Source organism: Myxine glutinosa, chromosome 3 (assembly GCF_964187855.1).
Source record: "Myxine glutinosa chromosome 3, kmMyxGlut1.1, whole genome shotgun sequence".
NCBI lineage: Eukaryota > Metazoa > Chordata > Myxini > Myxiniformes > Myxinidae > Myxine > Myxine glutinosa.
In genome coordinates, this window is record NC_136263.1 from 37,953,107 (window position 1) to 37,978,811 (window position 25,705).

The following is a 25,705-nucleotide window of genomic DNA, read 5'->3' on the forward strand; positions in this document are numbered from 1 at the left end:
CCACGATTAAACCAGGTATGGATCGCGCTGCCACCGGTTCGACCAGGCCGCAGGATTCCTGCCATGTCGGGCGAGCTGACCATCGGGCCGGCACTATGGCCTCGGCCCCCGGAGGGATGGTCACGGCCTCAGGAGCCTCCAGCTCCACCCTCTCGGCCGTGCTCACCCCCTCCAATGGTAGCTCTTCCACTCCCCATCGCAGGATCCCCCGACTCAAGTCGATTTTACAACCGCTGGCAGTCAACAAATCCAACCCTATTAAGCATGGGTCGCACACCTCCGCCACCCAAACCTCTATCTCTTGCTTTACCGATCCCAACTTGAGGGTCACAAAACCACGCCCTATGATCGGAGCCGTTGCCCCGGTAGCCAACTGCAAACTATGATTTTCCAGACGCTGGATTTTACCCCAGCCGTCTGCACTCGAATTAAGGACCACGGGGCTGATGACCGTGGCGCTGGCTCCCGTGTCCACCACGGCGTCTACCCCCACGCCGGCAATTTTGCACCGAATTGTCAAACTACCCGTCCCAATTTGGCCACAATGAATGACCTGTCGCGTCAACGAGGGCTTCTCTCCATCCCCTACTGCTGAACACCGCCCTGCATGCCCGGCACGTTCTAGTTTCCCGGGCCCTGGCGGGGGGGGGGGGGGTGTCTGTGGTCGGCTAGGCCGATCGATACGGGGCAGAGTTGAGGGCATCGGTTGGCGGGAAACGTCCCGGCGCGGAGCTCGACACTCCCATGCACGGTGACCCATCCGAGCACAATTATAGCACCTCACCCACAGAACTCAAATAGACGTAGAAGCACTATGCAGGCCGCTGTGTGGCCCCTCCGCCGCAACGCGGCAGCCATTTTAGTTAGCGCAAGACACCTCCGCTTTCTGCGTACAGATAGGCCTATTGTTAACATGAGCAGTGTGAATGTTCAACAAATATCAGCAATATGCCTTCTTGTGCTGCAATAAACTGTACAAATCGACTTGTGAAAGGTTCTGGGAAAACATTCCACAGGTAAGTAATTTATTTTTCTTAATTATGAAGAGTTTACTCGCCAAACTCTAGTTAAACTTTCACGTTATGCACAGATGTAGTTTTTCGTTTATGTAGTCCCATCTGTTAGTTTGTGTGTGTTTGTGTGTGTGTGTGTGTTTGCGGATTTGTCAGTGCATTTTGACTTGAACCAAAGGCCGTGCCTTTGCTTGAACTTAAGGACTCTAGCTCTTAATCTCTTCTCTCCCAATTTTGTTGAGCCACACACAATTTTGGGCTGTTAGGAGATGCATAAACATGTTCAGTTATCAAGGATCTAGGTTAACATTTGTCGTCTAATTAGACTAATAGGGTTGTATTTTGTAATCGCTTTCTTTATCGTTAGTAATTGTTACTTTGTGGAAAATATTGGTGTGACGCGTGAGTGAGTGCAATATGTGCCCATTTGCCCTAGTTAATCATAATGTAGGGTGAGAGCCAAGATAACATTACGAGTTTAACTGATAAAAGAAATAAAGCTTGATAAAGTGTTTCCCTTGCTGTGTGTACAATGTCGCCAAGCAAAAAATATTGGGGGCTAGAGTATGGTCTAGTGATTGAATTTTCGGACACTGTACCGTATATAGAGTGTAGAAAACATGTGGGGGGCAGGCGCGTAGGAAGCAGTTTTGGTTGGGGGGGGGGGGCAAAGACCCAAGGGGGCTCACAAATTTTGTCTTTTCTTTTGAATATAGATTTCCCAAGGATGGTTCAACCCTTCAGAAAGAATGGCTCGTAAAGATGAGGAGGGACAAGTGGACACCCAGCAAGTATGCCAGCCTATGCTCGGATCATTTTGATGCTGAGTGCTTTGACCGTACTGGCCTGATAACCAGACTTCGCCAAGGTTCAATTCCAACCATTTTCAACTTCCCAAATCATCTCCAAAAGGTAAGTAAAATTCAGAATTCTTGCATTAGGCCGGTTTACTAACTAAAGAATAGAGGCCAAAATAAAATAAAATAAAATTTTCCTTCCAAACTTTCTGACAACCAAAAATATATATCATAATAAATGAATGAATGAAAAATACAAAATAAACATTTTTATCAATCTAAAGTTCCGATGAAGTTTAAGCTACCATTGAAATGCAGACAAATTGTCTGATCCATTCCAAAGGCAGTAACACATACATGTACTATACATATATAATTTGTGAATTTTGGGAAACTGAACTAGTCTAGTTATACATTTTCTTTTGTTTATTTTTATCTTTGTCACTTTTAGACTGTGAAACAGCGCAAACCACCTCGTCCAAGAACCAGCCAGAACGACTCTCCAACTTCGTCTTCAGAAACACCACAGTGCTTGGCGGGTTCATCCAGCAAGGCACTGCCTACATCTCCAATCAAGCAACATCATCATGACCACACTTACTTTGTTTCGGATAGTCCAAGGGGTGTGAAACGTAAGCTGGACAAAATGCAAGATATTGTCATCTCTCATCAAAAGCGACTCAAAAACACTCAACGTAAATCTCGTAGACTTCGGAAAAAAGTCGACACTCTAGAGACCGTGGTAAACACCCTGAAACAGAAAAATCTTATGTCAGAGCAAGGACTAGACATGCTTCAAGCATCCTGCAATGTCCCCGCAGAACTGATGAAGCGTTTGGTGAAGGCCAAAAGTAAAGATGGACCCACCAAGGAGAAGTATCCTCCCGTTCTTCGAGCCTTTGCCTTAACCCTAAATTTCTACTCGGCGAAGGCATATCGGTTCGTCCGCAAGACGTTTGATCTCCAGCTTCCTCACCCATCGGTCATTCGGAAGTTGTACTCTACAGAGTGGTCTAGTGAGGCCTTCTCCAGACGTGGTGAAAGTCTGTAAAACAACAGAGAGGTGTTTCCAGAGGATGCTAAGTGTGACTGGAGGTGAACTCCCTCAAGCGTCTCGTCTTACTCAGGCCATTTCATCTGCTGTTCTTGCCGAAGTGAATTGCCACACCATTTTTGGTTCCCTGTCCGATCATATGTTTGATTGCGAGGCAGATAAGAATCATGTGTACATTCTCATAAAGCGTATTGCTTCATCGTACGTCAAGATCCGAATGCATCATCTTGCCCGATTGAAGAATGAGAAGTTGAGTGGACCATTTGTAAGAAAACAATTATCAAAATTAATCTTGTTCAAACACCAGTGAGCTTTTATACAGAGATTTCTTCGGATGGCTTGTGAAAATGACATTCACATGTTGTAATGGCATCATTATTGTTTGTAACACTTACAATGTAACACTTACATTACAATGTAACACACATTGTAATGGCATATGTTTTTAATGCTTTTTCTACGGGAAATATATATATCTGTATTGTATTTTGACTGAATGGAAATATTGGAAAATACATTACTAGAAAACTAAGAAAAATATTCATGTTTGTTCTTGTGTTTTAACGTGCATATTAAATTGCATTCATCATTTTAGATTCATAGAATAGATTTAAAGAATTAGCAAATAGTAGAAAGAGAGAGGGAGAGAGCATATAGTAGAAAGAGAGAGCGAGAGAGAGAGAGAGAAAGAGAGAGAGAAAGAGAGAGTGAGTGTGTGTGGGGGGGGGGGGGGGGGGGAGGGAGGGAAGATGTAAAAACATGACCAGAAGGGGAAGATAGTAGAGTGAGAGAAGGGAACAGGAATGAGGGGGAGGAGGGGGGGGGGGTAGTGGAGAGCAAAAAAAGTCAAGTTCTGTGATGGAGAAACTATCATACTGAGAATTGGCATGAGAAGGGAGTGGAAAGGGGGAGAGAGAGAGAGAGGGGGGGGGGGTTGTGTGTTTGTTTTTAGAGCTGGAGAGACAATTATGTTGAGAACTGGAAAATAATAGAGGAAGAGAGGAGCAGGAAAGAGAAGGAGGGAGAGAGTGGTAAAAAGTACATGAGAAAGGAGCAATAGGCAGAAAGAGAAAGAGAGGGAGAGGGGGTACAAGAACCAGCAAATAGTAAGGAGTGAGAGATTAGCAGCTAGAGATGAAATGGAAAACTACCGGGGAATTCGGATAAACTATGTCAAGATGCCAGGAAAATGCTTCGACAGAGATTTAAATTATGAATAGAATTCATAAAATAGTGTTTAAAAGCAACACAACGCCGTCCAATATAAAAATTCACGTCCACTCATCCACTTCCACTAGGCCTAGCTAGCGCACACGTTCGCCTATTCAGTTCTTGCGCTAACTAAAATGGCGGCGTGAGCGCGCGAGCGGGGCCACCGCTGTGTGTGTGTCGTGAACGGGCATAGTTCTTCTACGTCTATTTGAGTTCTGTGACCTCACCTGGTAAGGTGCTTGCCTCCGGTATTCCAAATTCCCCCCCCCCTGTATGTCCGAATTGGGGTACTCTGTCGGGGACTACCGGGTGCCACCGCTGGGGCCGCCTGCCATGGTCCAGGTCCCGCCAGGCGCCGATCCACTAACCTCCGGACCATGCTCTCCAGGTCAGGGCCCCCGTCGGGGGCGGGCCCCCTTGGGGGGCCGCCCCCCATCTGACGCACCGCCACTGCGTGGCGCTCGCTTCCCCGGGCCAGGGGCCGCGCTGCTTCCCAACGGGCTGCAGCGTCGGCCGCCTGAATCATGGTTTGCGGGCGCCACATGGCGAGCTGTTGCCGGAGCTCCAGATCCGGAAGGGCCTGAATAAAGTGATCCAGCGCCAGGCTTTCCTGGGAACTCGCTGCCATGTCCGCGTGTGCAATCCCGACCGCGCGGCGAATATCGTGAGCAAGTTCCCCGATGGTCTCCTGGGGCTTGCGTTTTCGCTGCGCAAGTTGAGCTTTAACAAGCTCGCTTTGCTGTTCAATGCCGAAACGATTAATTAATGCCACACGGAGAGCTGGCAGGGTGAGAGCACCAGGTGGTAAAGCCGTCAGCACCTCCGCCGCCGCACCGCGCAGTGCCCCCACCAGGTGTACTCCACCTTCGTCCGGATTCCAACCGTTGCCTTTACACACGTACTCAAACTGCGCCAGGTACGCCCTCAAATCACTCTTGCCGTCATACGGCGCGAGTGGGACCTTGTGGGCGCCCGAAGGTCGGGCTCCGCGCGTCACTCCTTGCGGGATCAACGCGGGACCAAACCGTTCGGGCTCCCACAGTACGCTATTCCCGGGGGGCTCCCGCGCGTCCCCCGTCCCTCCAAACACTACCCCTCCTGGTGTCGATGCCTGGGTCGCCCCTCCGCAACCCGCTACCCACGCCATACCCCCACATCCTTGCTCACCAGCACCCCCCTCACTCCCCATAGCCAAACCTTGCACACCTCCTCTGTCCATACACTCCGGACCAGTCATACATCTTACCATTGGTCCCTCACAAACACCCGGGTCTACACCACCCCCCAAGCCGACTGAATCTCCCCTCACATCATATACATTGCCACTCACCTCCGTACCTCGTCGTCGCACCTCCTCTGCCACCTGCAAACTTTTTATTTGGTTAGTGAGCACCTCATCATGATTTGAACACAGACCTTGTACATATTCCATGACTTCCTCCTTTATCTCCCTCTTAGTTTCCCTCCGTCTCTTCTTAATTTCACTCACCCCCTCTTCCACCTCCTCTAATTTTTCCTTTACCTCCTTCAGCTCCCGGTGCGCCCCCTCTATTTCTTCCTCCATCGCTACTTTAACCGTTTCTATGTGCGTCCTTACCTCCCGGTCCTTCGTCTCCATTACTTCTGTCACCTCTTCCAACCTCTTCGTCAATCCCTCATGTACCGTTTGACATTCCTTCTGTGTCGCTATTAATTCATTTCTAATGTCCTTTTGTGTCGCTTTTAAACCCCCGGTGATTGCAGTGTTCTTTTCCACTTGGTCCGCTAGTTCCCTTTGTCCTACTGTCAGCTGCTCTACTCCCTTCGTCAGACCCTCTATGCCCCCCTGTAACCTAGCCGTATTATTCCTCACCTCTTTCTCCATACGCTTCTCACCTCGCTTTACCTCCTCGCGTAGCCCCGAAACCTCCTCACTTACACCTCGTCGTATCCCCTCTTTCATCTCCTCCATCTCTTTTGTAGATGCCACCCTCATCTGTCCCAATTCATCCCTCTGAGCATCCAGTTTACTTTCTAACCCGATTTTCACTTCCTCTATCTGGTTCCCCATCTGTTCGATTTCCCGGGCGGATTGCTCCCCTATTTCCCGCAATTTGTCTTCCATCCTACTTTCTAACCCCATTAACCCATTTTTCACCCCCTCTAACTGATTCTCCTGGGCAGCCATTCTATTTTCCACCCCCGTTAACCCATGTTTCACCCCTTTTATCCCATTGTCTAACCCCTCAAATTTGTCGTCTAACTTCCCAAATTTCTTGTCTAATCCCTTTAAATTATTGTCTAACCCCTCAAATTTAGCTTCTAGCCGTTCCCCCATTTCTCCCATTTTGCCCCCCATTTCGCCCCCCATTACCCCCATACTGTGTTTCGAACCTCCAATTTGGTCTCCCATTTGTCCCATAAGGGCCCCCATCATTCTGTTTTCCATTTCTTCATTATTCTTGTCCATAAGGGCCTTCATTTGTATAAAAAAAAGGTTCAAATCCACCGGTGGCGCTGCTACGGTTGCGGGCGCGGTCGCCGTGGCCATGTGCGAGGCGCCATTTTGCGCGCCCATAACCTCGTGCGCGAGGGCGCCATTTTGTGCGCCTGATACTCCCTCAACCACATTGCCATTGCTCTCCTCCTCCCTTTCCTCCACATACATTTCCCCGAGGTCCTGGGTTACCCCTAACCCGTCTATCTCCCCCACCGACATCCGATCGCCTTGATTGTCCATGGCGCGATCTCAAAATTCGGGTTTTATAAAACAACAAAATTTCGGCAGCTCGTAATTTTGACCAATTTTTTTTCTACACGTTTCAAAAATTTGGTTCGGGCCTCGTATCCCACTCCTCGACACCAATTGTTACGGGTCGCGGACAAGATGTTACTTTGGGCCGAGCGGATGGTCAACCGCGACCGTTACAGGATCCCCGATTGGCCCGACTCCCCCAACGTTGACCAGATCGCACCACAGATATTCAATTTGGAAACCTCTAAAGCGACCGAAAGAGAAGGAAGAGAGAAGAAGACAGAGTACGGAGGAACAACAGGATTTATTATACACACAAGCAAAAAGAAGGAGCGATCAAAGTTATTTACAAGCAATGGATGGAAGAAGCAGTCACACAGTAAATCGTTAGCTTATACTATTCAATTTACTTAACCCTAGGACAACGATTAGGACAGACAACGTTCACACTTACACGGGGGAAATTGCAGGCAGGAATGGCGGAGGTGGGTTGCTGGAGAGGGAGGCAGGGTCAGGTCCCTGCAACCGGCAGGGCTGGAGGTAGCAGCTCCTTTTTGGCGGGAAAACCCTCGGTCGCGTCGACGCTGCTGATGCTGTGGACGTCACGCGCTGGCTCGGTCACACCTGCTCCTCTCCTTCTGGTGGAGCCGTCTCCCTCCTCTCAGCGCTTCTCTCCAAAGCTTGTTTCATCTCCAAGTACCTCTCCTTTTTGGTTTGGAGCGTCTCTCATCTCTCATCTCACAGCTCACAGCTCATCTCACAGCTCATCTCTCCTCTCATCTCTTCTCTCATCTCCCGAAGCAGTCCCTTCCAGTCGCTTTTATTACTCGGGTCGGAATCAAGCCGCCGGCTGCGAGGGCACGCCTACCGGGTCGCTCACCGCGGTGCTGGTTGGCTGTTAGGGCTGTCCGATTCCCCCTTTGATCATGACGACGTGCCACGCCCGTGAGTTGGCGGCTCCTACCCCCCTCTTCTCCGAGATTAGCACATGGGCAATGGCGGCTTGCGGGATTGAACACCACTCGCACCGCTTTTGAAAGGAACTTTGGAGAGCGGAGATGATTGGGGAAATTGAAAGGGGCCTACGCTTATTTCGTTTGATACAATGCAGAGTCAATCTAGTGGGAAACACATATTTAGCCTACATAGAATAAGGAAATAAGCTATTTAAAAAGATATATCGTGGCCTGTGTGTAAGTTTCATGGAATTAACTAGGGGGACGTCTTTCGATCTTATTTACTCTACGAGGGTCAGTTAAAACACAGCAAACCAGTTCTCACATTCTTTACACTTTCCAAATTCGTTACAGTATGTTTGAAGTGCCTGCAACTGAGAAGCAACTACATGGTTGTTGTTGTTGGTTGTTGTTGTTGGTTGTCCCGAGGGACCAGAAAAATAAACGGACTTCCGGCGTGAACTGGATGGCCTAACATTGGAGTCCTGCTTATGTTACATGGTGTCAGAAATAATCTGCAAATAACTCCGTCCATCCATGGCATCTGAATCTGGTATCTGAGATACATAAACTTTGGCATCCGTTAACTTTGAGCACCCCACGATTGACTGGGATTCGGCTTCCTTATATCAGGAATTTGTTTGATTTCGAAACCACGTTGGATTTGTGTTCGACGGTCCGTTGGCCGATCTGCCTGACAAACGCAAGGCAGGCTGGCTTGGAACATGGATCGGAGAACAAGGACGAGAGATATACAAGACCTTTGAGTGGATTGAAGGTGAGAAGGATGATCCCAACAAAGTTTTGGACAAATTTGAATTGTATATTCGTCCACTTTAAAACAAGCGCATCGCGACGCATCGGATGTTCAAGAGGAAACAAAGCTCCGAGGAATCGTTTGACAACTTTGTTAAGGGCTTGCGTCTTATTCTCTTGGACTGCGAGTATGCGCAACCTGAAGATGCGCTCGTGGATGCGATCATCCAAGGTGTGTATGAGGAGAAGGTACAGGAATGCCTGCTGGACAGAGGTGAGGAACTTACACTGGCCAAAGCTCTTCAAGTGGGTCAGCAATATGAACTTTCAAAGACTCAAATTCGCATTGTCCGTGATGAGGACACGAGTGTCGCTGCTGTACATTACAAACAAGTGAGGCCGTAACCACACTTGAACCCAGCGCCACTACCACCATCACGCAGGAGACCAACCCCGAATAGACCATGGCTCAAGGAAAGATGCCAATACTGGTAAAGATCTTAAGCATGCATGGAATCACGGTGAATGTCCAGCATTTGGATCCACATGCTCTTACTGCAAGAAACCGAATCATTGGCTTGCAGGTTGCCGTCGACGTGCGAGCATACGTTCGGTTGGACGGTGCTTATGCTGATACAACCGAGTATATGGATGAAACTCATGGGAACATTCTGTGGATCAGTGCACTGCAGACAATGGCTGCATCTTTTGGTGATAAATGGAGGCAATCTCTCTTGGTATCAGGAAGGCAAGTGACCTTCAGAATTGCTACCGGAGCTCGCTGCAACACAATGACACTATCTGATTATCAGCGTCTCGCTCACACTGGTGAACTCCATCAATCAGCTAAGGTATTGTGTACCTACTCTAATCACAGGATAAAACCCGTCGCAGCCGTGGATCTTCCTGTTCAGTACCGTGGCAAGACAGTCACCACAACGTTTGAAGTGGTTGCTCTTCCACGGGAAAACATAATATCCGGAGATACAGCTGAAGTTCTGGGTCTGATCATCAGACTCTATTCCGTTGGAACTGAGGTGGACTCCGGTGACGTTCTTACTGAGCTGAAGTAGTATCCGGATCTAGTGCGAACTACTGGAACTCTGCCAGAAATGTATACAATCAAAGTGCAATCTGGTGCAAAGGGAGTAGTACACGCTTCGCGGCGACAACCAGCTTCCCTCTTGCCACGTATTAAAACCCGACTGGAGGAGGTGGAATCCGATGAATACATTGCCAAAGTTAATGAACCAACTGAATGGGTCAGCTCAATGGTAGTTTCTCTTAGAAATGACAAACTGAGAATCTGTCTTGATCCGTCTGATCTGAGCGAGGTCATCAAGAGGGAGCAGTAGCACCATCCCATGCGCACTGTTGAGGAGGTCGTTGCAAGTATACCTAATGCCAAGGTGTTCTCAGTGCTTGATGCAAAGTCAGGATTCCTACAAATCAAACTGGACGAGGAATCATCTTATCTGATATGTTTCAATATACCGTTTGGTAGGTATAGGTGGCTTCATCTTCCCTTTGGATTGAAATGTGCACCTGAAATTTTTCAGAGGATCATAGACCAGATGATTGAAGGCATTGATGGAGCATTTGCAATCATGGATGACATTCTTGTAGCTGGTCCAGACGTGGAGTTCCATGATCGAATTCTGAAAACGGTCACCGATAGAGCAACAAATTACAATCTGAAGTTGAATCTGCAGAAGTGTAAAATCCGCCAGTCACGGGTGCAGTATGTAGGGCATATACTGTCTGCTGATGCAATATCTCCCGATCCGGCCAAAGTAGAGGCAGTTCACAGTATGCCGATTCCAACCGATAAAGAAGCTATAAGACGGTTCGTCGGATTTATCACGTCTCTGTCAAAATTCATCCCTCGTTTGAGTGATGAGTTAGCTCCACTCCGAGAGCTGTTGAAATCGGACGTTGAATATCAATGGCAACCAGCTCAAGTGAGAGCATTTGAGAGACTGAAGGAACTTTGCTGTCATCCGCCTGTTCTTACATACTACGACTTCAACAAACCAGTCGAGATCCACTGTGATGCTAGCCGAAGTGGACTTGGTGCAGTTCTCATCCAGGACAACCGACCCATTGCATACAATTCCAGGACTCTCAAAGAGACGGAGACACAGTATGCACAAATAGAGAAGGAGATGCTGTCCATCGTCTATGCCTGTAAGAAGTTTCACTGTTATATATTTGGGAAAACGGTCACCGTCGACAATGACCATAAGCCTCTGGAAATTATCGCCAGAAAGCCATTGCTGTCCGCTCCGATGAGACGACAGAGCATGCTACTACGATTGCAATGGTATGGTCTCAATATTCGGTACAGAAGAGGGGAGGATATGCAGCTTTCAGACACCCTTTCGAGAGCCCATCTGCCAGATACTCGTTCGGAACTGGACAACTTGGAGCATATTTCAATGTTGGACTTTCTGTCTATCTCTGACGAGAGGTATGCAGATCTTCAAAAAGCTACTCAGTCAGAACTCACTCAGTTGCAGTGCATGCTTCTTGATGGATGGCCAGACACCAGGCAAGGTGTATAACCCTGTCTTCGACCATACTGGGATTCCCGAAGTGAACTTTCAGTTACGGATGGCATCCGATACAAAGGCATGCAAAATGTTGCCCCACCTACTCTGAGACCCCGCATGCTGAGCCTGATTCACGAATCACATCTCGGAATAGTCAAGTGTAAGCAACGAGGTAGGGAGTTTCTATACTGGCCCTCTATGAATGTGGACATAGAGCAAACTGTTCAGAACTGTTCCAAGTGTGCAGATTATTAAAATCGCCTACCTGCTGAGCCCCTGAAACCGACTCCGACACCAGATCTATCTTGGAGTGAAATTGGGACAGATCTGTTCCAGTTTGATGCTAAGACATACCTGATAATGGTTGACGATTACTCCAGATTCATTGAGGTGGATGAAGTGAAGGATTTACGCTGTAGTACAACTCTTGAGCGACTGAAAGCCCAGTTCAGTCGACATGGTCTACCGGAGACTCTATTGAGTGATAATGGGACTATGTACAACTCGCAACTTGTGAGAAAATTCTGCAAAGATCACGGAATCATTCTTAGAACTTCGAGTCCCATATATCCACGTACAAATGGAGAGGTCAAGAGGGCTGTACAAACTGTTAAACGACTCTGGCAAAAATCTACAGACAAGCACCTGGCATTGCTGGATTATCAGACAACACCATTGGAAGGCATTCACCTATCCCCGGCTCAACTACTGATGGGAAGACGTCCTAGGAATACCCTCCCTATTGCCCGAGGTCTTCTGGTGCCTATGGCTTATGACCGTGATGCTGTGAAAAGACACTTCAACATAGAAAAGGTGAAACAGAAGTTCTACCATGATCGTCACATGCTCAAAGATCTTCCACTATTACATCCGAATGATGTTAGAATGGAGCCCCCTTAGGGTTCCAAACGGTGGATACCAGGTGTGATTGTGAAGCAGCTTTCTGAGCCATGTTCGTGCATTGTTCGGTCCAGAGAAACGGGTGATGCTTATCGCCGTAACCGTCGACATTTACGTAAGAGCACCAGTGTAGCCAATGAGGGTGCTGCCCTCTATCAGTCTTTCGTTGATACTGATAACGTTACCAGTGAGGTACATGATGGCTCAAGCTGTTCATCAGACTTGAAGCCTCCAGCTTGTGATACTGCACCTGCTGTAGATCTGGATGATCCTGGCAGAGCAGTCACCCAGCCAGTGTCTACAGCTCGCTCAGTTACCCCGTGCGTAACTCGGACACAAAGTGGTCGTATCAGTCGTCGACCAGACAGACTCGACTTGTAGTGAACTGTAAATATTGTCCTTACCAATATTGGATGTTTGCTAACACCAAGTTGGATTTGATTTGTTGCAATGTTATGTGCATTTACGAGTTTGATCTGTTGTTTATGGTTTTGTACTAAGTTGGACTTTGCAAGCGATCTATGCTTCTACTTTTGTTACTGCATTGGTTTGCATCTGTACTATTTGCTTGTGTAACAATAACTTGGTCACTGCAGTTTTCCATCTTGAGGGGAAAGATGTAATGTATGTTTGAAGTGCCTGCAATTGAGAAGCAACTACACGGTTGTTATTGTTGGTTGTTGTTGTTGGTTGTCCCGAGGAACCAGAAAAATTGACGGACTTCCGGCACGGACCGGGTGGCCTAACATTGCAGTCCTGCTTATGTTACACTTATCATAACAAGTAGACCCAATAATGTGAACCGTCAATCTTAGTTTGCCGACAAAACTCATATTCACTGGTTGATAGTCTTTCCTTCAGCTCTTTTTGTCATGATTCTGATGAATGTACTTGTCCATATTGCCAATAATGGACTCAAAACTGGAGGCCATGAAGTCATCTCTTGGTAGTCGGCATGGATTGTGGGAAGGTAGACCACAACTTATTAGGAGATGTTTTCTGACGCTTATAATTATCATTCGGAGAGAGATGATGACAGATAGTAATGCTGAAAAAGTCGATGCAGTCTTTGATAAAAGCTTCTCTGCTCTAGTTAATTTAGTTTTGTCTGCAACGTCACTGCTCAGCGTCGACGAGTCTGGCATTTCACTCAGGCCAACTGGCACGGTCTTCAAGCAGCCATCAATCATCTGGACTGGTCTCCCATCTCTACCACCTCTGACATCAACTCATCCTGGGAATTCTTCCAAAGTAAATTGCTCTCTCTCATGCACAGATTTATCCCATCTCGTCTTCAGTTGTCATACCCTTCCTCCCGTCCATGGTACACGGAATCTTGTGGTGAGGCTGTTGCCCAGAAACAACTTGCCTTCGTCTCCTGGAAAGCAAATCCAACGGAAGGAAATCTCATTTCCTTTCACAAAGCCCGAAACAAGTGTGTGTCCACCCTCAGGAGAGCCAGGAAACAATATCTCTCCGTTTTCAAGACCGAACTCTCTTATCTGTCTCCCTCTTCCAAATCCTGGTGGCGTCTGGTCAAATCCGTTTCTGGTGTTTGTTCCCCCTCCATCCCCTCCCTTACCTCAAACGGCTACACAGCTGACTCCGCACGTGAAAAAGCTGAATGCCTCAACTCTGTGTTTGCCTCTAAATCTTGTGTCCCAAACCCATCCCTCTCTGTACCCACCATACCCAGTCGTACCCTGCTGCTCCTGGACTCCGTGTCCTTTCCTCCTGACAAGGTGGAAAAGTTTCTGTCAACCCTCGACTCTGATTCTGCAACTGGACCCGACGGCATCAGCCCACGGGTCCTAAAATCCTGCTCTGCTGCTCTATCTCACCCTCTCTCTGTTCTCTTCACCCTCTCTTTTGCTCAAGGTCAACTGCCATCTGCTTGGAAATCAGCCAACATCACCGCTTTGCACAAAAAAGGTGCAAAAACAGATCCTAGCAACTACAGACCAATCAGCCTTCTCCCAATTATCAGCAAAGTCATGGAATCCATCATTGCTTACCTGTAACATTGCTGTCTGTAACACTTACTCACCAGATCCACCTTGTTTGAAATTCCAACTTCTTTCCTGGAAGTCCTGGCAGTGTCCATATGTTTTATACCTCTCCCACTGCCCCCTTCCCACGCCCCCCCCCCCCCAAAGCCCTCGCCCTCTCTCAGATCTCTCGATGTCTCCATGTCTCTCGGTCCCTGCTCTCAAATGTTGTGTTTGTGTCCTTCCCCCTCTCTCCCCATCTTGTCTACCGCTCCCTATGTTATATGTTTTATGTGTCGGTTTGTCTTTCTGTGTGTTCATGTGATTAATGTTCGCTCTTTCACGAGCCTCGATATTGTATACAAAAAAAAAAAAACAAAAAAAAAAAAAAAACCTGGAACATCGAGGATACGTGTGCTAAATTAATATCTGCTGCTCAAGATACAGTATCATGAAACAAATTATTAGCTGTGGTATTTGATCTCTGGGTATTATATCTCAACATCTACAATTCACAATTTGGAGAATTCATTACAAATACTTCTTTGGAGATACAGACGTGTTGATCATTATCAGGTAGTACCAGGACCTCGGCATACCTTACTGACAGTTCAACTAATGACTTCTGATTGGATTTTTTCACAATCACTGCTCTGACTGGCATTAAAAATCACCAGTAAGATGGTGAATACCCTCGGCCAAATATTTGACAAGTGGTTGCGCATTTTTGGTGCTTGCGTAACACTTTCGATGATAACTGAGATCGGGTTTCAGAGGGCCTTCCTCGTTCGTAGCAGCGTACTGCAAAGAGATTTTCTCTATATAAACATCCAGACTCTTCCATCTTTCAGAACATTGTTTAAATCGTTGAAAATGAATCGAAGAATATTGCGTAATTAGGATGTTTTCAGAGGGAACAATGTGTACACAACAATGCAAGGGTGCTGCCATATTGGGGCGAGCGAGAGACCGTTCTCCACCGAGTCAATCAACGTCACTGATTGGCTGATCACCACTTACTCACTAGCGACACCTATGGAAGGAATACCATAACGAGGCATTTGAAACCTTTTCTTTGGCCTTTGTTCTCTAATTAATGTGAAAAGAGAAATGCGGGAACATTGATGTTTTCTCATCACCACATTATTATGTACTTCTGGAATCAATATCAGGTTGACAACAATAACTTGCTACGGGATGACAAGCTTCTACTCCCACGGCCTCGAAGTAATGCTCACGTATGACCTGATTATCCCATCCAGAGTGAACATAGAAAACAAAGCACTGCAACCATAGACTAGTACTCAGATAAAAATTTTAAAAAAGGAAAATAAAGCATTGATAATTGAGGTTTCAGTACCCAGTGATTTTGATCTAAATAATGAAAAAATGGAGAAAATGACCAAATATCAGGATCTCAATAATAAAGCAAAAATATCCTGGAAGCTGAAGAATGCAGAAATTGTACCAGTGATAATTGGAGCATTGGGAACGATAAAGAAGATCCTCACAAAGATCCGACAAACCATCCCTGAGAACATTACCACAAACAAACTAGAGTTGAAGGCTGTACGGGGTTCCGTGATGATCCTGAAAAGAGCCCTTGGAACAAAACTTTTATAACAAGAAAACTTCACAACTTAGCCGATGAATCCTTCAACGAAACGGAAGTGGATACTTTGAGTCCTGGGAGGACTCCGTTCCACCTTCTAAAACCCAAATTATGGAGATAACAATCAACGACACACACATACAGACACACACACACATTTAGAAAACAGAAAAGAAAAAAAAAGAGAAAAGTATTTATTGATACCCATCAGTTCTCAGCGGGTGGGTTTATCACTCAAGCGAGTCAATGATACCTGCAATTAAACAAGCATACCTTTTAATTTTAAGATTAACAAACATGGAACATAAGTATTTCGTTCAGTACATTGTTACTTTTCAAACACCCTGCTTATATCGTAACTGCCTTCTGGAAATGGTTCAATCAGTGTTTCCTCCAGGGCTTCAAACATCATCTACTGTCTTTCTCCATCCCAATCTGTGATACTTTCATCCACAGCTTAATGGAGTTCTGCTCTCTCCTCTGGGCTGGTGCTCCTGCCTTACACCTAGCTCGGCCTCACACTGTAGAAACCAAAGCATTCAGAATCATTGGAATCTCCCAGGATGAAGCTGATTCTGAGGTCTTTTCACTCTCTCACCGCAGGCAGGTTGGTGGTCTTTCTGTCTTCTACCGACTCCTCTCCGGCCTAGCTCCCCCTGATCCGTCTGTGCTCTGTCCCCCAAATATTCCTGCAGGACGCACAAGATCTGCCTGCAACCCTCTTCTGGTGAAACTGCCAAAATCAAGACTCTCTGCTCACCTTCACTCCTTCATTCCTCTTTTTTCCCTCCTCTAGAACAAACTCCCGCACTCTTCAATCCCACTCCTTCCTCTAGGTCTTTAAAGAATTGAATTTGTTGAATGTGTTTCAATTGCATAGCCTGTGTGTTTGTAGCTTTATGTATGATTTGATAAATAACACAGTTCCACATTCAATTGTTCAATATTGCCCTTTAATACAACATATAATACCAGACAAAAGGTCAAATGAAAAACTGCATGTACCAAAATATCGTGCATCTCTTGGGATATTTTCGATATTATATACAGATTCCAGGTATGAATTTTTTTAATGAATTACCGTTAGATATGAGAAAGAAAACCCCGAGACACTGCTTCTGTAAAACTCTTACAAAGCATTTAATGTTAGATGAACTGTAAGTTAATAAATCAAACCTATTAGAATGTTTAAATGTTAAGGTACCAGACTCGATTAGCATTTGCATCTTGGCATCACATCAGTGTGATTAGCATCACAGTTGTCATCACAAGTAGAAGAGTCAATCATATGTCATTCAACATCTGAAATGGCAACCTCTTTATGTCCTGCTCTCATGTTTTCCCGAACATACGAATAATTCCGTTGTCCTTCAGCCTCTCAAGCATTTCCCTTTCATTGCCAGCATTGTGCACATATCCCTGTCCCTTCTTTTCCTTGTACCTTTTGTCCCAGTAATGTGGCCATGCTCCATGACTGTTCTGGCCAAATCCAAACACATCTACCTGCAGGTCAGACCAAAATGAAAGGGGCAAAGTTAGACTGAATGAATAAACATTTTTTTCTTCTTTTTTTTCCTTTAAACATTTTGCTTTCGTACATTTCGTGGAAGTAAAACATTAAATACAAATGGAAAGCCAACTTTCTTGTTAGCAAAGAGTAATAAGCAAAATAGTTGTAGGCAAAATGAGATTGTTGTTGGCAAAACATAAATGAGGCAAAAAAAAGATATCTGAAAGAATTATTGCATTTATTGATGTCAGAGACAGATCCAGTATTTTGAAAAAGAAGTGTGGGGATGTCAGAACTCAGAAGTGTCATGAAAACCTTCAAAATATTAACGACCAGCATTATTAAGATATTCCTGTGGAAACTTTCCAAGTTTCAAGACCTTGTTTCGAAACAGGGACTTTCGAGTTTCGAGAACTTTTTTCAAGTTTCTGATACACAGATGAGACCAAATCCATAAGCCCCCATTTTGGACTAAGTCCAATGGGGGTTAATAACAGTTACAATATACTACGCCGTTTCTAAATGGAGAACTAGAGCAAAGCCCATCACAAATAGTGCACCATCACAAATCCCCACGATTCCCACCTAAAGTAAAGTTGAATAAGCAAAAATTCCCACTAGGAATGAACCAATATCAAATTTTGAGTTTAAAGTCTTCTGTTTTGACCACTGTAACCAAAAGTTCCCTCCCTCTGGAACATGAGCGGGGGGTTCACATCCAAAAAAGAAAACATTACATATTTCATGCGTCCCCCATTATTGATTGCATATACGAAGTTTAATTGAACAAATGTTTAAAAATGTACCTGCAATTGCATTTTTTGGTATTTGACCTTTTTACCCTACCTCAGGGACTCAGGGGGCGGGGCGAAAAATGATCCTGCTCTTGCGCCTTCTTGCCATCTGCTGATCATAACTAGCAAGCTTGGTGAATTTCTGCACAACCGTTTAGGAGGAGATAGCGCGACAGATGGAGCCGAATTCAATATTCCTCCCGGTTTTTTTTTTTTACATGGGGATAATTAAAATAAACTGTCAAGCCTTGCAAGTGATAACAGACCATTTGTACAATGGCAGCATGTGCATTGAATCTCAGTAGAGTATTGAAGCCGATCTGTATTGATTAAGCCATAAATCGAACAAATTTGAGATCATTTATTTAATGGATGGTCTGTTTAGTTTAAGAGTGTGTCAAGCACACAAATAAAATCACCACCAATGTAGATGCACTGGTTGAAATGAGCTACTGATAGGTAGTTATATCTAATGAAGGAAAGAATACCTTTGGTGCCACACTATCACTTACATGCAGATAAACGTTGGGAGAAAGGAAATAGTGTGGGGTTAAGATTAGGAGTTGTTTTCATCATTAGAATTGTTGGAACATAATTTTGCTCCTGAGATGCAAGGTACCCTTTATCAATCTCATGATGGGGTATAAACCCTGGAAGAAGTAGGAAGGCAATACTATGTGAAGATGAGGACGTTTCCAAAATAGAAATCTGTTGGGAGGTCTCGTCTCTTCAAAGCTGTCCATGCGGCACGCTTTCGAAGTTAAGTAACTTTTCACAATTGTGTTTTTGTCGAAACTGTATCTTTCTCTCGGTGTATGTACCTATTGGGGTGTCTTCAATAGTATTCTTGGTGTTGGTTTTTCATACCTGTGTACAGAATCGTCGGTCTTTCGTATCGCGTATTCTGAGGCCTAGTGTAGTAGGCTACCGTGTCCGACCTTGGCTTGAGGCTTTGTTCTTGTCTCAGCGGTTCTTCGATCACGCTGCAATTACTTTCTGGTCTCTGGTTTTCCCGGTCTTTTCACCCCATACCTCCTTGTTTTAAAATCTCCTCAAAAAAAAAAAACCAAAAAAATATTTCCTTCTCTGTTCTTATTCGTTTATTCGTTGTTCTTATTTGTTCGTTCGTTCTTCGACCACGTTGTTGTGATCACATGATCACGTTGTTAAAAAATGTCTAATCTGTCCCCTGAAGAACTGTATTCTGTCATATTCTATAACACCTTTTTCTTCTTCTTCTTCTAGAAAAAGATGCTTTCGACTTGCTCACCAAATTTATTCATTCCAAAAAAAATTCCATCTCTTATAGTGCATCTTTCATTCATTCCCTAAACTCTCCAGCACTCCACCCATCCTTCAGCGTCCTCAAACGTATTTTTGACTCGAATGTCTCAAGAAACTCGTTTTGCAATAAATGTTCGTTTCCCATTAATCGTACACTTTTCAAAATCCAATCTCACCCCTCCCCTCCAAATCTTCCCCATCACCCCTCCCCTCCAAATCTTCCCCATCACCCCTTCCCTCCAAAACTTCCCCATCACCCCTTCCCTCCAAAGCTTCCCCATCACCCCTTCCCTCCAAATCTTCCCCATCACCCCTTCCCTTCAAAACTTCCCCATCACCCCTTCCCTCCAAATCTTCCCCATCACCCCTTCCCTCCAAATCTTCCCCATCACCCCTTCCCTCCAAAACTTCCCCATTACCCCTTCCCTCCAAATCTTCCCCATCACCCCTCCCCTCCAAATCTACCCCTTTGCCCCTCCCCTCCAAATCTTCCCCATCACCCATCTCTTTCAAATTTTCCCCCTTGCCCCTCCCCTCCAAATCTTCCCCATCACCCATCCCTTTCAAATCTTCCCCCTTGCCCCTCCCCTCCAAATCTTCCCCATCACCCCTTCCCTCCAAAACTTCCCCATCACCCCTCCCCTCTAAATCTACCCCCTTGCCCCTCCCCTCCAAATCATCCCCATCACCCATCTCTTTCAAATCTTCCCCCTTGCCCCTCCCCTCCAAATCTTCCCAATCACCCACTCCTTTCAAATCTCCCCCCACACCCCTCCCTCCGAGACTCTCCCTCGCTCCTCCCCTCCAACACTCCCCTCTCACCCCTCCTCCTCAAAGCATCCTCCCCGCTTCTTCCCCCTTCCAACTTTCACCTGCATCTCCCTCAAACGTCTGCCTCACTCTTCCCCCTCGTCAAATAACACCTCACTGCGCCTCACCCAATCACCATCAAACCTTTTGTCCGCCCCATTCTTCCCTTTCTCCAAGCTATTCTGTAATCTCTGACACACCTTCAACAGCTCTCCCTACCTCTTCCTCCTCTTCCACATCTTACCCTACCGCTCCCCCCCCCCCCCCCTGTTCTGTATCCGATGCTCCCCCTTCCTCTTCCTTAACAGTATGGACCTCAAACATCCGGGGCCTTCGCTCAAACTTGTCTGATCTCTGCATACAGGTTGCTTCTGACAAACCAGACGTGATCTGCTTAACAGAAACTTTCCTCCCTCATGATGTCTCTGATTCCTTGGTATCTCTCCCAGGTTACTCCCTCCTCCGGTATGATAGACCAAAATCAAGACTCTCTGCTCACCTTCACTCCTTCATTCCTCTTTTCTCCCGCCTCTGGAACAAACTCCCTCACTCTCTTCAATCCCACTCCACCCTCCAGGTCTTTAAAACAGCTGTTCACCACCATCTCTTATCTTACCCCATCCAAAACCTTGATCTTTTCTACCCCCACTAATTTCACCCCTTATTCCACTTTTTTGAAATACCAACTTCTGTCCTGGAAGTCCTTGGTGTCCTTGTGTTTTATACTTCTCCCTCCCCCCCCCCCCCTTCTCACGCCTCCTCCCCCCAAGCCCTCTCCCTTCCACACATCTCCCTGCTCTCAAATGTTGTGTTTGTGCGCTTCCCCTTCTCTCCCCATCTTGTCTTCCGCTCCCTCTTTTTATATATTTTGTTTGTTTGGTTGATTTGTTTGTGAAGTAAATGTTAGCTCTTTCACGAGCCTCGATTCAGTGTACAATTAAAAAAAAAAAAAAAAAAAATCTGTTCCTTACAAAGACTAAAGCTGTGCTATTAACATTACGAGCAGAGTACCCACCCGAAGGGCAACCTTGTTCTAAGCATGCAACACGTTCTTATGACACATACCTTTATTTGGGTGGTGTATAGGCAATTGACAGCTTTTAAGGGATATCTCCCTCAATCGCCCCCGAATTTTTTTTTAAAAACTAGATGGCATTCATAGAATACTTACCTTGTGCAGTCAACTTGGTGTGAGCCAACTCTTGTTTTTGTACGTTTTTTTCCTTTGATCCAATATGGCTGCCAGACCACGTGGGCGATGACATTATAAATTTATATTCTCTAACATAATTGTTGCATAGCTCACGCTCAATAAATTTCAAACTGATCAGACTAAGCGTTGTCCCTGTCGAATTATGACATCATCGTCAACATATCTTATTCCTTATGGGGAATACTTGACAATGAGCCATGTTTCAATTTTTTCCATTGAGCGGTTTGGGAGATATAGAGGTGTAACGTTTTTCCAAGATGGCACCACGTGACCCATGACATCACAATTATTAATAAAAATTCAACATAGACGGGTCAATATATGAAAAATAAGGGCCTAACCCCAAAAAAAATTATAATAAAGGTTTTTTTGTTTTAGGTGTATCATTAGGTTGTACTAGACCCCTGAAAAAAAGTTTACCAAAATTTGACTCCGGGAAAGTGGTTAATTAGCATATTTTCAAAATGGCACCCCCAAAATTTTCAATGTACAGAAAAAAAATTTCTTGTTCAATTTAGACCCTATAAATGTATTACAAATAGATAGAAACATGGTTGCTTTACCTAATGAACACATCAGAAAATTTATATGACGTCATTGTGACGTCATAATGACGTTGCTGTCTCAATTACGTCATATGATATCATGAATCATTACTGTTTTTCCTTACTACCAAGACTTAAATAAATATTTTTTGTTTCAGGATTTGAAAATGGATAACGGAGAGCTTGACGAAGACGTCTGCCCAATTTGCAAAGCGAGTTTGGAAGACGCCAAGGACACTGATGTTTCCAAACTTTCAAGGAAGGGTGTTGAAAAAATCAACAAATCAAGCCAAGAAAGGGGTTGTGATGATGTTGTCGCAAGACCAAACCAACGAGTACACAAGAAATGTCGATCCTCGTGGACAAATGAAAAAGCAATCAAACAGGCTTTAAAACGTTCTTCTGAATCATCATCACCTGTAAAGAAGAAGAGCCGCCGTATTAGCTTAGGGCCATATGACCCTAAAAAGGACTGCCTCTTCTGTGGCCATGAAATTTCTAAGGGTACTCATGGACATGATGTTTTTCAGAAATCAGTCAAAAAAAGAACAAAAAATGGTAAGCTTTTTCCTGCACAACATTAAGCACTCTGGGCTAGTAAACAGGTAAAAAATGATGTTCAGGTACCTTTATTGCAACCGCATTGTTTGATAAGTAGAGGACTAGAAGAAATTGACAAGACCCTTTTAGGAACGGTTAAAGTAGGTGTTTGAAATCATTATCTTGGTAATGTTCTGATATCATTCTTCGATATCTGATATCTGATATCATCAATGTGCGATATCAAGACTGAAATCCCATCAGTCACTGATCGATATCCTTCTTCGCAGAGCCTCAAACTAGACACTACATTAGATTACTTGCCGATTTCACTGCGTACCATGTTGAATAAACTGTTTGTGGGGACAGATAAAGATGAAAAAGTTGCTGCTATCGGGCAGTCAATAATACAAGGTGTTCGCCCGCGGGCACTTGTAGTGCCACTTCAAATAGGACTTGCTACTCAGCTACACCATGTCTATAAGTCACGATTTCTCATTGACACCTTGTCTGTGATGGGGTTTAGCTCTTCTTATGGGGAGGTGCAGAGATTCTTGCAAAATGCTGCTGATGTGGTTGCACCAGAGTTACTTGGGAAAGGATCATCTGGTACAGTATTATTCGCTGCTGATAATGTTGACCACAATATCATAACTCTGGATGGAAAAGGAACCTTCCATGGAATGGGAATGGTGGCAGCAACAACACCAGGACAGGTGACAACCCATGTTGTCAATAGGAAAAACGTTTCCAAATTGAATGTGAAAGAAATGTCACGGGTTGATATCATTGATTAATCGCTTCTCCACATTTGCACGTCGTAACATTATGTTTGAAAAACTTCCAGAACTTCACTGTCCTGTCCCAGTTGTAGACATTCTATGGGAGCTCTCATTCTGTTTCCACATGGACACACCCAACTGGCAGGGAATGATGAACATAGTTCATAGCGTATCTGACCACCCTGGAAAATCATCTGTCACATTCCTACCAATGATCGACATGTATCCAAGTGAGCCAACTTGCATACTCTCCACACTTAGTTTCATTTGTGACCTAGCAGCGAAACACAAGATTGCGCCAATCGTGACATTCGACCAACCCTTGTTCTTTAAGGCCTCGGAAATAATCTACAATTCACCAGAGTGGAGCCACCTGAAGAACATTACGTTGATGTTAGGAAGTTTCCATACGTTGATGAACGTGCTCGGTGCTATTGGCACACTTATGCAAGGTTCGGGTCTGACGGACAGCCTCGAAACTGTTTATGGTGACAATGCAGTAAAGCATATGATTGGTGGTAAAGCTGTGCAGAGAGCATTGCGGGGCCATCTCTTGGTTGAAAAATGCTTGAATGGAATGCTGGTCTGTGAAATGATGGAAAGCGATCCCGAGTTCGCTAATTCAGTGAAGACGTGTGAGGACATGTACAACTCGTTGTTAGAAGGCAAGACCACATTAGAAACAGTAGCTACCTCGGAGAAAAACGCAAAACTTCAGCAAACACTTGACAAAAAGAAACTTGAGTTGTCTGACCAATCCAGGACAAGTAAGCTTTGGGTTGCTTACATGAACATGGTAAAAAGTGCAAGAATGCTTTTGATGGCAGATCGAATGGGCTCATGGGAAAGACATCTTAGTGCTGTTGCCGAATGTTTGCCAATATTTGCTGCAACAGGACACTACAATTACCTAAAATCAGCACACTTGTACTTGCAAAACATGCAAAACCTTGAAACAAAGGATCCTGCTGTATTCAGGAAATTTCAAGATGGATTCCATGTAATCAGGCGTTCAGACAAATTCTGGGCTGGCCTGGGTTCCGACCTTGTGATTGAGCAGACCTTGATGCGCTCGCTAAAGTCAACCGGTGGCTTGACACGGGGAAGTGGGATGAGTGAAGAGCAGCGAGCCTTGTGGGTGTTATCATCACCGGTTTGTTCTGAGTACAATCATGCGATGGGGGACTTCAACAAGCGTGCCTTTTCAACGAGTGTGCAACATAAGGATATGAGTGGAGCAAGGATGAAGAGAGATCAGGCCGACCTTGCAAAAATCAAAGAAAAGCTCGAATCATGCAGTCCATTCTCTGCTGATCCAACATTGAGGAACATCATCACAGGAGTGGTTGCACAGGATGGCGTAAATGTTGACGACTATCAGAAAGTCGGGAGACAAATCATAGACAAAATGGAGGGTCAGCCAATTTTCACGTATGCAAGCAAACGAAAGGATAACCTTGCACCTCTGCTTGTGGAGAATGCCAACTTGAATCCTGTGAAAACCCAAACAACGTTCGTCCAATGGATCAAGATGACACAGAAGACAGTGACGATGATGACTAATGGTATGTGACAATCATAACTTAAAGGCTCTTAGTGGTTTCTGACATTCAGTGTGTTATGGACGAGTTTGATTTCATTGCCTATTTCTGTAAGGACAACCAGCTGACATGATATTTCCCTTCATATGGTCATACGGTGATGCAGGGATTTGTTCCTAGGTTGCATGGTGTCATGACGTCACTACCAATAACCATGTATTATTCACAGACCTTTCAGAAAATACTGTATTGTATAGGCAGATCAAATTTTCAAAATTTTTTTTTCACAAAGTGTGTATTTGTTGAAAAAAGTTGATAAAAATGCATGTATTATTCATTGTCGTCATCATTGACGTCATAATGACGTCATAGAAGTTTTCTGATGTGTTCATTATGTAAACCAACCATGTTTCTATCTATTTGTAATACATTTATAGGGTCTAATTTGAATTATAAAAAAGTTTCCTGTACATTGAAAATTTGGGGGGGGGTGCCATTTTGAAAATATGCTAATTAACCACTTTCCCGGAGTCAAATTTTGGTAAACTTTTTTTCAGGGGTCTAGTACAACCTAATGATACACCTAAAACAAAAAAACCTTTATTATAATTTTTTTGGGGGTCAAACCTTACATTGACCCGACTAACAGGCAGAGGCACTCCTGAAGTAAAATTTCGTGTCAATCGGACCAACGGTTGCCGAGAAAATGAAGTTAAAAAATGCAGACAAGTCTGCCACACGTACGGACGTACGCACCCGAATGCCTAACCCGTGTTACGTGCATGAAGCAAAAACATGCCAACTGTTTGTAATTCAAAACACCTTACTGGACTGGAAAACGTGGGGACAGGAAAACTGTACTGCAAATGTGGGGACTTGTCATACCCTCTCCCACGTGGAGGAGGCTCCACACGATGCACAAGGACATCGACAATTTGCGACACCCATCTGTGAATTATTCCCCCCGCCAGAGGAGAGGGTGTTGCATTTGAGTCCGTTTATTACTTGGCAAAACTTTTTTTTTTTTTGCAAGTATGTTGATCGCTCCAGTTTGTGTGTTTGTTTGTGTGTGTGTGTGTTTGTCTGTCCGCTCACTTATACTTGCCTACAGG

At 45.0% G+C, this 25,705-nt stretch overlaps 2 protein-coding genes across 4 annotated transcripts in view; one reads left to right on the plus strand and one right to left on the minus strand.

Moving 5' to 3' along the window:
* Positions 1 to 819: 819 nt before the first annotated feature.
* Positions 820 to 3,454, plus strand: LOC137417137 (THAP domain-containing protein 1-like). The gene is made up of 3 exons (XM_068102919.2): positions 820 to 1,016; positions 1,730 to 1,925; positions 2,262 to 3,454. The coding sequence occupies exons 1-3, from the start codon at positions 949 to 951 to the stop codon at positions 2,859 to 2,861; spliced, it is 864 nt and encodes a 287-aa protein (XP_067959020.1). The 5' UTR covers positions 820 to 948; the 3' UTR covers positions 2,862 to 3,454.
* Positions 3,455 to 16,510: 13,056 nt separating this feature from the next.
* LOC137417138 (CMP-N-acetylneuraminate-beta-galactosamide-alpha-2,3-sialyltransferase 1) overlaps positions 16,511 to 25,705 on the minus strand; it is a 213,464-nt gene continuing 204,269 nt past the window's right edge. For all 3 annotated transcript variants that reach the window (XM_068102920.2, XM_078773902.1, XM_068102921.2), the window contains one exon: positions 16,511 to 17,077. In XM_068102920.2, the coding sequence (XP_067959021.2) occupies positions 16,907 to 17,077 (171 nt within the window). In that variant the 3' untranslated portion in view covers positions 16,511 to 16,906. The remainder of the gene's footprint in view (positions 17,078 to 25,705) is intronic.